The 9,897-nt window shown below is 33.5% G+C and overlaps 1 protein-coding gene across 1 annotated transcript; it reads left to right on the top strand.

Moving 5' to 3' along the window:
- The first annotated feature begins 3,276 nt into the window (after positions 1-3,276).
- LOC141693064 (uncharacterized) lies at positions 3,277-9,575 on the top strand. The gene is made up of 9 exons (XM_074498064.1): positions 3,277-3,564; positions 6,564-6,755; positions 7,037-7,303; positions 7,390-7,815; positions 7,944-8,213; positions 8,304-8,617; positions 9,139-9,217; positions 9,298-9,344; positions 9,485-9,575. Exons 4-9 carry the CDS (start codon positions 7,633-7,635, stop codon positions 9,558-9,560), a joined length of 969 nt encoding a protein of 322 aa, XP_074354165.1. The 5' UTR covers positions 3,277-3,564; positions 6,564-6,755; positions 7,037-7,303; positions 7,390-7,632; the 3' UTR covers positions 9,561-9,575.
- Positions 9,576-9,897: the final 322 nt, after the last annotated feature.

Raw genomic sequence — 9,897 nt, 5'->3', positions numbered from 1 at the left:
AAATAATTTTCAGAATTAAAATAATAATTTTTAGAATTTTCAGAAATTAAAAATGAATTTTTATAATAAAAATAAATAAGAAATATGATTTTTAAACATTTTTAAAACAGAAATCCAATATTTGCAAAGACTGGAAACTACAGGGACCAAACTGCATCGTTTTCAAAAGTTGGGTTACCAAACTGTAATTTTCCAGCTCTTCGCCGGAGAACACGTTCCCGGCGTCCTCACCCCACCAACACCTCCAGATCACATCTACACAACATCAGGAACACAACCATGCAATCAATTCATCCTAACAATCCCTGAGTTGGCCGGAATTTGGCCGTGAAGTTTTCCAGTTTCCGACGAACATCGGAAAACTTCAAAACACAACTCCCTTCTCTACAGACCTCGTTGGTTCATGAAACTTATACGACTAGATTGCAAATTTCACAGAGAACACAACCCACTATAACACATCATCAATCTATCACAGAATAAAAAACCCCCAAATTTCAATTAAGAACATTCATACGGGTTATAAACCCTAATTTTGAAATTCGAAAATCAAACTCAAATTTGAACATGTTATTGAACTCCAAATCAGACGTATGACATATGAAAATCATCAGGAAAACAAGCTCTACAACATGCAATCATCAAATCATACAAACAATCATCCGAACAAAAATTCATATTTTTAATAAAATAAATTCGAAAATAAATAAATTTTTAGAAAAATAACCTTGATTTCTGCAGTGAAACAAAGCTCAGAATCTGATAGAAAACTTCAAATCCTTCGTTTTGGTTACTCAAGCTTTGAAAACAGAGATCGGTAACGCCTTCGTTTTGCTGTTTGATTCTTAGAACAATTTTAAGAAATTAGGGCTTTTCTCTGAAAATTATATAATTAACTATCTGCAAATGATTTTGATACGAAATAAAATACGATAAAAGGCTATTTATAATTATGGAAAATTTGTATCCCGTTGGATCATTCCAGATATAAAATGGTACGTTTATTTGTAAAAACTGATCCAAACGGTATCGGTTTTCGGGATAATTATCCAAATCAGTACAGTTTGTACTGCGGTCTTGGTCTCAGCGCCTGGTTACACATATTACGAAGTGATAATTGGGATAGTTTAATAAAAAGCTCCCGTTAATCGAAAATACGGGTTTTATTGATTTACCGAAACGAATATTGTATCGAAAATGTTGCGCCGGGACCCGCGCAGGACAAACCGTAAGCCGGATCGAAAAAGTCGAAACATGGAAAATGCTCGGAATATTACAATTAGGTTAGGAAGGAGTTCTCGGAAGAGTTTCGGGTTCCAAAAACGTAACAACGGTTGACGTCGGTTGGTTCCCGTTTTTATAAAATAGATTTTAATTACCTGGAAAAAGATTTTTAGAAATTTCATATGATTCTTATAAATCCATAAATCAACATAAAAATAATTAGGAAGATATGACAATTATCTATATTTTATTTTGGACATATAAAAATTAAAATACTCAATTAATATTATTTTTGAATATTCAAGTACAGATAACACTTAACAATTAACTCACATAATAGATACTGGGAACACATAATAATATCAAAAATAATTACACGATATATCCCGGATATTACAAATAAAGTAGTAATGAAACTAGAATCCCATGTCTGTGTCATATATAATCAATCTCTTCAAATCTCTTAGTTAATGTTCTTTAGTATAATCTCTTAGTTATAAACAATCTCATTTTGTTAATCGTCTTAGCATTGGATAATAACCATACCATTGTTGCATAAGTACATTGATTGAAATTAACCTAAACAAGTCTCTGTGGGAACGAACTAGAAATAGTTCTATATTACTTGCGATCGCGTATACCTGCGTGAATATTAACGCGTGTTTTTGTTCTAACAACATTCTCTATGCTATTTGGCATGGGGGCTTGGATGTAAGCCATAGACTAGGATTAAGGGCCGAACCAAGTGAAAATGTCTTGGTATTCTGCATCATTTAATTTCTTTATTACCATATTTACATTTTAGTAATTTACATTCTGCAGATTAATTGAGATTATCGAATATTATGTCTCATTCGTAAAGGGTCTGTCCCATTTAAAAAAGGGATTGTCCCATTTGTCTTATAAGTTAGAATATCAAATATATAGATTATGCCTTTGAGTTTTAATAATAGCACGGTGATAATGATATGAACCCCGCATGCATACCCATAAATTAATGCATATATATGCATTCATGAATTAATGCATATATATGCACACACGAATTAAATTTTGACACTTGTCAAATTGTCATACCACGTGATATTGTAACTATTTTATAAATAAAATTGAATACCTAACATTACTAAAAAAAATACCAAATTACTAATTTCAGAAATATATATCTATTTATATATGTTATCTAAATTATATCTTGCAGTGCTAGAAGTAATAAATTTAGGTATCAAAATTTGTTTCTAAATGATGTGACATTATTGACTTGATAATTTGGGATGATACGATGAAATTAACGTGAATGCAGTTGTAGGGGTCCACTATTATTAATTGATTTGTAGTCAATAATTGCATAACACGTGTCATTTGGGATGCATTTTAGGTACCAATTTGGGAACTTCAGCATTATAACTATACTAAACTACAATAACCAGTAAACTTTAGTTAAAAACAGCCTCCCTCCTCTCCTCCTATCTTAGGGTCAGGGTTTGTGCTTTTTCAAGTTAAACGGGGGGCTTCCACTGGGTTTTTTCCAGTGAAAAGCCCTAACCCCTTCATTTTATTTTGTTCTCGTTAATTTTCCTTCAATAAAACCCAAATTTTTGGGCGTTTGCATGTCTCTCTTGTTAGAATCTGTCTTTTATCTCTCCTTTTGGAGTGTTTTTGTTATATTTTTATTTAGTTATGATTGGGTTTATTTGGCGTTAGATTTGTTGAGAACGATTTTGTTGAAATTTTTGGTGATCCGGAAATCATTCATCGAATCCAGGGTCGTGGTGATCATTGCAAGAGCTCACCATTTACAACCAAAGATTGTTCATCATTCGAGGGTTTATACTTTCGGTATGTTTATAGCTGGTATCCGACATGTAGATAGCTGAGATGTTTTCGACATGTCTATAGCTGGTATTCAACATGTAGATAGCTAGGGTGCCCCTTCTCCAATCTTAGTTTATGCGATTGGTGTTTCGTAATACTGGGTTAACAATAAATTTTACGTGATATGGTCAATTGTGATGTTGCTGCTTTCTGGGATGTCAGTGCAGTTTGTTTTAGGTGTTTTACATGGATCAAGACCAAGATAATAACGAGCAGAATTCTGAAGGAGTATCCAAGAAAAGGACCAGAGGTCCGACGTTGTGCACAAAACTTAAAAGAAGGATGGTAAATCAGAACTTGGAGTGTAGAATTTCTTTCGACGAATATGGTGACCCAATCGGGGACATGCTTAAAGATTTCAGGAGTTATATAGGATTAGTAGCCAGAGTACAAGTCGATATTAATATCGAGAGTTGGGATCAGGTTGATCAAGGACTGAAAGATGCCATGTGGGATGATATTAAGGTACAAACATTAATATTTAACTAAAACTACTGTAAATAGCAGGTGTGACCTTCTGATATTACACATGTATGATATATCTGCTGGTTTTTTTGTTGAATGTCTTGAAAAAGATTGAACAACTTCTTTTTAAAAAATAAGTGAGAATTAATGGATATAAAGGGAAAGGTGGGGTTGGGTGGGGGGCTAGGGGGTTTGAAGGCTGAGGCCTGAAGATATTATAACAGAGACTGAGGAGCTTATCTTTTTGCTTTAAACCTTTTTTTCGCATGCTTGTGTTTAGTGTACAGTAAGCTTATAATCAAGCTTCTTCACTTCTTATTTAATGAGACTTGCTCTTCTTCTTACCTGATTGATTTTTATTGATCTTTCTGTTTGATGCTTTCTAATGTCGTTCTGTAACCTGATTATAGCCTGCCATTCTGTTGCGTTTTCTCAGCATTCATCGTCTTCATATATTTTTTCTTTGTCGGAAACACATTATGTTCTTGGCTTGGAAGTGGAAACCCTGCCTAATTGTTGTTTGATTTTTTGTTTGTTTGTTTTTTTATAATTGGTTACTAGGTAGTACTTTTTCCAGTGAATATAATGTATGCTCTGTTTTCGCCTTTATGGTAAAATGCATTTTTCTATTCAGTGTATTATTTTTGAAATTATGAATAAATTATTGAATCAGGGACAGAACAATGTGTACTTCAGTGTTCATATCTTGGTGTTTTGTAATTAGAATATTTTCCTTGTGAAATGTGTAGACTGTGCCTAATAGTAAAATTATTGAAATGTAGTCATAAGAAACAAGATTGTATTAGTTGGTAGATGTTTTGAGTTTTGATATATAATATATTCACTAATAGTACATCCACAAGGAGCTTCTTTGTATAGTTACTTTCTGCATTTTTTCTAATCTTTGACCAATATGTTGCAATCTTTATTTTTTGGGGGGTAACATTTATTAAGGAGCTTAATTCTACAAGATAAGCAAAGATATATTCAAATTGATTAAGGCTTGATCATATTTAACAAGCTAATATTATGTATATAACCTATTCCTATGTGAGTTGTTTGCTTGTAGTGACTTACAATTCTTGTTAAAACTTTTCAAACTCTTTTCCTTCCCCAACTTACTTCTGCGCTCAACAGGAATATAGTTCCTGAATGGCATTGAAATATCAAAATTAGACCTTAATTGGAAATATTTCTTTTGGCATCTATAAGTGTTCTAACTTTTGAAGGCTGTACTCGTTCATCATTCCACCAGTTACAGAGTCGCAGTAATGTTTCAGCCACTGTGGAAACTCCAATTTATTAATCATGAACAATAATTACGATACAATTATTTAATAGTTTACGACCAAGATGTGTTTGTGAGCGCACGCCTCTGATGGATCAACAGATGCATTCAACATAGCAACCTAGGGCGCATAATATAATACACCCGCATAAAGGTAGGTAGGTTGGCTAATCAGAGGAAGCATCTGCATTAGGATCGGCCTTCTTGGTAGTGTTACTATTTTTTGTTTTCGTGTTTGAATCAAAAGAGCGAGCTATTTTCTCAGCCATCATTGTCTCCTCAAGCCAAAAAGGCTTGATCATATTTAACAAGCTGGTATTATGTACATGACCTATTCCTACGTGGTAGATCCTAAATCCTGGAGAATATGACTCAAGAGTTTGAAACAAATTACCTCCTTCATCAAATGCTCTCTCTCCCCCACGAAATTAGTCCTAATTATTGGCACAGGTACTTTTCCTTGCTTGGTTCCTTGCAGTAAATATTATAACTAAAACTTAAATTTGTAATTGAATAATTACAAATTACAACCACTTTAGATGAACATATTTTGAGCTAACCAGAATTTTTATCAACACCCACTCCATCCCACGAGTCAGACACCCACTCCATCCCACGAGTCAGAGTTATGTGAGTTGTTTGCTTGTAGTGACTTACAGTTCTTGTTAAAACTTTTCAAACTCTTTTCCTTCCCCAACTTACTTCTGCGCTCAACAGGATTATTGTTCCTGAATGGCATTGAAATATCAAAATTAGACCTTAATTGGAAATATTTCTTTTGGCATCTATAAGTGTTCTAACTTTTGAAGGCTGTACTCGTTCATCATTCCACCAGTTATATAGTCGCAATAATGTTTCAGCCACTGTAGAAACTCCAAGTTATCCAGTGTTCGACCTTTGGCCAGTCTGTTAACTTCAACATGTTGTCACATGAACAACATAATCAATTTGTATGCAGGAAATCTTTTAGATTTAAAAACAGAGTACAAAGAATGATAAGTTCAGTGCTACCTCTTCCTGAACATATTCTTTTAGGGTCCTGGGAAATTATCAATTTACCTTGTGGATTTTGACTTTATTGAAGACATCTTGAAGCACCTTGTAGTTTTGGATCATGTCATATTCTATCTTTGCATTAAAGTTCCCTAAAAAAACAAGAACCGTAGGCTCGCACGAATCTTATCTAATTTTCTATAGTTACGATTAATCTTTGGTATATTAGGGCAAATGTATACTCTGCTTGATTGCTTCCCGTAGGCAATGTTTGTTTGCAAGGATGACAGGATCTCTAAATTTCAAAATATCTATGTGTATAGCTTATTCTCTTTTATTATACTGCAGGACTTATCATAATCCCGTTGTCTTTTACTGTGAGAACATCATAGTCTAAAAGAATGAGTATTTAAGGTGGTCTTCTATTTTTCTGAACATACATCTGACTAAATACAGTTGTGAAGTTTCGGCATGTTAGTTGATCAGGCTACTTAAAATATCAGTATATTCATGTTACTAAAAGCTTTAACTGGAACTTATAAACAACTGGACTCACCTAACAAAAAGATTAGGATAAAATAGATTTAACATATCAAATTATGGATTATATTTTGTTATTGTATTTTGTCAGGATATTTGTTATCAGAAATATTTTCTCTGTATATTTGAAATCCAGATTCTTTTATCTGAAATATTTTCTCTGTATCTTTATGTTCAGGGTCGTTGGAAATTGGATGATTCGCGTAAAAAGAATGTCTTAGAAAGAGCAGGGAAGCAGTGGAGGGATTTCAAGAGTAAGTTGACCAAAAATTACTTGCGCAAAGGGAATGATCCATGTGAAAAATACAATTTTATCAGCGAGGAGATGTGGGAATTATTTAAAAAAAGACGTGAAACAGAGGAGTTTAAGGTAATTAAAATGCTGGCCCTAAAATTCTCAGGTGTCTTGTTTACTTGTGGAAGTTTATGGTTCTCCCCTGTCTTATTTTCTGCCTTTACTTATCATCTAGAATTGATAATTAAAACTAATCATGCACAGATTGAACTATGTTGTAGTAAATGTTAGTGACTATAGCATGACTGATTACTAAATAATCATTAAACTAAACTGGTAATATCTAGCAGCAGGCATCCTCAAAGATTATACATATGTTGCTAGTTAACTCACAACTCTTTTTTTCTGTTAAACAGGAAATAAGTGAAAAAGCAAAATTAAGTCAACAACATAATGAACATGTACATTATCTTGGACCTAGTGGATACGCGGCAAGAAGGACAAAGTGGTGTGTTGATGACCCAATAGCTTCTTTGACCGGTTATGAATCCACTAATTCATCAGCTTTATCGAGTGAGCTTACAGGACGTAGCTATGATTGGATTAGAGCACGTACAAAACCTCGGGAGGGCGGAGGTTATTACTTTCCAAATGACAAGACGAAGGAAGTGTTTGACAAAATGGTAAATTACTAAACTATTCTTGTGTTAAATTACATATAGTACTGAAGGCTAATGTTGCTTCACTTTCTAATGAATATTATGAACAGGGAGAGTTGTAGAGGCAGGTTTCAGATGGGTCATGGACTCTAGAAGGCCACGATGATATTTTGTCACGTGCACTTGGTCAGAAGGAGCATGGAGGACGTGTTAGAGGGGTTGGTGGAGGAGCCAAAATTAAAGATATATTTGGATCAGGGAAAACTAAACATAGTGGCCTCGTCTCCGTGGATGAGTTGGCCACAATTACACAAGAAATTACTAAGAAAGTTCATAAGGAGTTTGAGGAGAAGATGAATGAAATGATGAATTCAAAGCTTGAAGGTATATTTAATCAATTAAAGCAGATGGGTGTGTCAATTTCAGGTGATCAGTTTGTGAATAATTTTGCTACACCAAAAAATGAAATTGTTCGAAGCAGTTGTCAGTCGGTATATGATTCGGTACATGGAGAAGATCATTTCACAAATCTCATGGTAATAAATAAACCTTTCCATTCAGAATATCTAAACACCAAGGTTAAATGTTAATTCTTAATTTACAAAGAGGATTCTAGCGGTTTGATAGTTTTTACTTGGTATTTGTGCTAATTTATGTATTCCAGACTCCAACACTTTGTTGTCTTTGGGTGATACATCTGGAGGAAAAGAGAGTTATTGCAGCAAGAGGGACTGTTTTTCCATTAAATAACGGAGGGGTTAATATGATACATAATAGCCCGATTGTGCCTCACAATGTCAAAGTATCAGTTGATGATGTTGTAGCTGAATATCAACTAACCCCACTTCTTGTGCCATGTGATGAACATGAGATGGTAGGAAATGCAGCGGGTAGCTTTGTTCAATGGCCGAAGGATCTTGGGACATTAGGGCAGGTATTTGTCTTGTGAGGTGAAAGTTTATTCCAGAATTTTTTTCTCTCATTTTTTACAGTTTTTCATGTTTGTAATTTATTTTGACTATAGGAGCCGATATTATTGGAGAAGAAGAAGAGTGATACTAGCCTCAAGAAAAATGTGCAAGTGCCAAAAAAAGTTGAAAGCAAAGGTTCAGTGACACCTATAAAGAAAACCCCACCATTGCTTGATGATGACATACACTCAAGTGAGCATTGTCGATCTCTATGTTTCTTGCTTAATAAGAGGCCTCCCACTAAAAAAAGTGAGGTCTTTAAGTATGAAGAAAATGGAGAGGATCCAATATACATCACGCCTGAAGATGTTGATCAATTTTTGAAAATGAGTTGGTTAAACATATCCGTTTTGGAAATATTTCTAAAGTAAGACCAAGTTGTTTCTTCCTTAATTACTTTAAAATCTATCAACACACATGCTTATTATGATAAGTAATTTTTGTAGGTACGTTAGCACTTTGTGCAAGGATACATTTGGATTCATGTTGCCATCTAGATTAGCCATAACACATAATCGTGACTATCAACATCAACGGGAAGCAGCTGATTACATGACAAATATTTTGGTAGAAAATAAAAAAAACCTTTTATCCTAGAACCATACATCCAAGAGTACGAACAAAATAAGTCTCTATCACTAATTTTATTACTAGTGTAATCCAAAATATTTATTACATATGTTTGTATCATTGTAGCAACCATTGGATGTTGCTCCTGTTTTGTCTCAAGGAAAGTGCTATATATGTGTTTGATCCATTGAAACAAGAACGGAAAATACGCTTGGCAACACCTTCCCTGACGTAAGTTAAATATGAATTTTAGTTTTGCATAATTTATTGTTGTAATTTCATAATAAATGTGAATAATAATGTATGCTTAATTCACAGGGCGTATAAATTATACGTACGAGAAGGTGGATTAATGAATAATAGAAAAGAATTTCGCTGGCATCATTCTGAGGTTCAGGTATTACTTGTTTACATGTTTAATCTTTTTTTTTTGTTTTTTTATACATAACTTGAAAAATTATGTTGCTTTATGCGTAGTGTCCTCAACAAGAAGGAGGCACGGAGTGTGGTTTTTTCGTTATGAGGTACATGCACAATATAATCATGCTTTCTCAAAAAAATTCCACCATAAATTGGAAAGTGGTAAGAAAAATAGTATCCACATTGTTTTACAAATATTGATCAAATAGAGATTTTTTAATACCTTTTCTTTCATATTTTGAAGGGTCTTGGTTCAAGGAACTATACCAAAAAGGAAATTAAAGAGATACGAGAGCTTTGGGCACAATTTTTTACTTTAGAATGTTTCTAACAAGGTAATTCTTTTAAATTTTTAGATCCTCCATTTGTGCTATAAGTACTTGATAGAAGCATATAACCATTTTATAATTGGATGTGTTGGTTGATTTTATTTGTTTACAATATGTGTGGAGAAGCATAAAAGAATTTCTTACCTTGTTATTTCAAACATTTAACTGAAATATAGAATCTTCGTGTAGGTTATAATTTGCATGATTGTGAATTTATTTTTTTATGAACATTTCAGAGAAAAATGAGAACGGATGGTCAAGCATTTAAAAGCATCTCATGTTCGTCTCAAAAGACAATATGTAGTTTTGCGATCTCGATTCATAGAAA

This window comes from Apium graveolens, chromosome 10 (genome assembly GCF_009905375.1).
Source record: "Apium graveolens cultivar Ventura chromosome 10, ASM990537v1, whole genome shotgun sequence".
Lineage (NCBI taxonomy): Eukaryota > Viridiplantae > Streptophyta > Magnoliopsida > Apiales > Apiaceae > Apium > Apium graveolens.
This window is presented reverse-complemented; position numbering and strand designations above follow the sequence as displayed.

What these genes read in the sequence shown, in the direction of transcription:
- LOC141693064 (XM_074498064.1), top strand. Translation starts at nt 7,633, where the DNA reads ATGAATGAAATGATGAATTCAAAGCTTGAAGGTATATTTAATCAATTA. An exon ending in GTTTTGGAAATATTTCTAAA is followed by an intron (nt 8,618 to 9,138) that starts GTAAGACCAAGT and finishes CTTAATTCACAG; the next exon opens with GGCGTATAAATTATACGTAC. An exon ending in GGCATCATTCTGAGGTTCAG is followed by an intron (nt 9,218 to 9,297) that starts GTATTACTTGTT and finishes CTTTATGCGTAG; the next exon opens with TGTCCTCAACAAGAAGGAGG.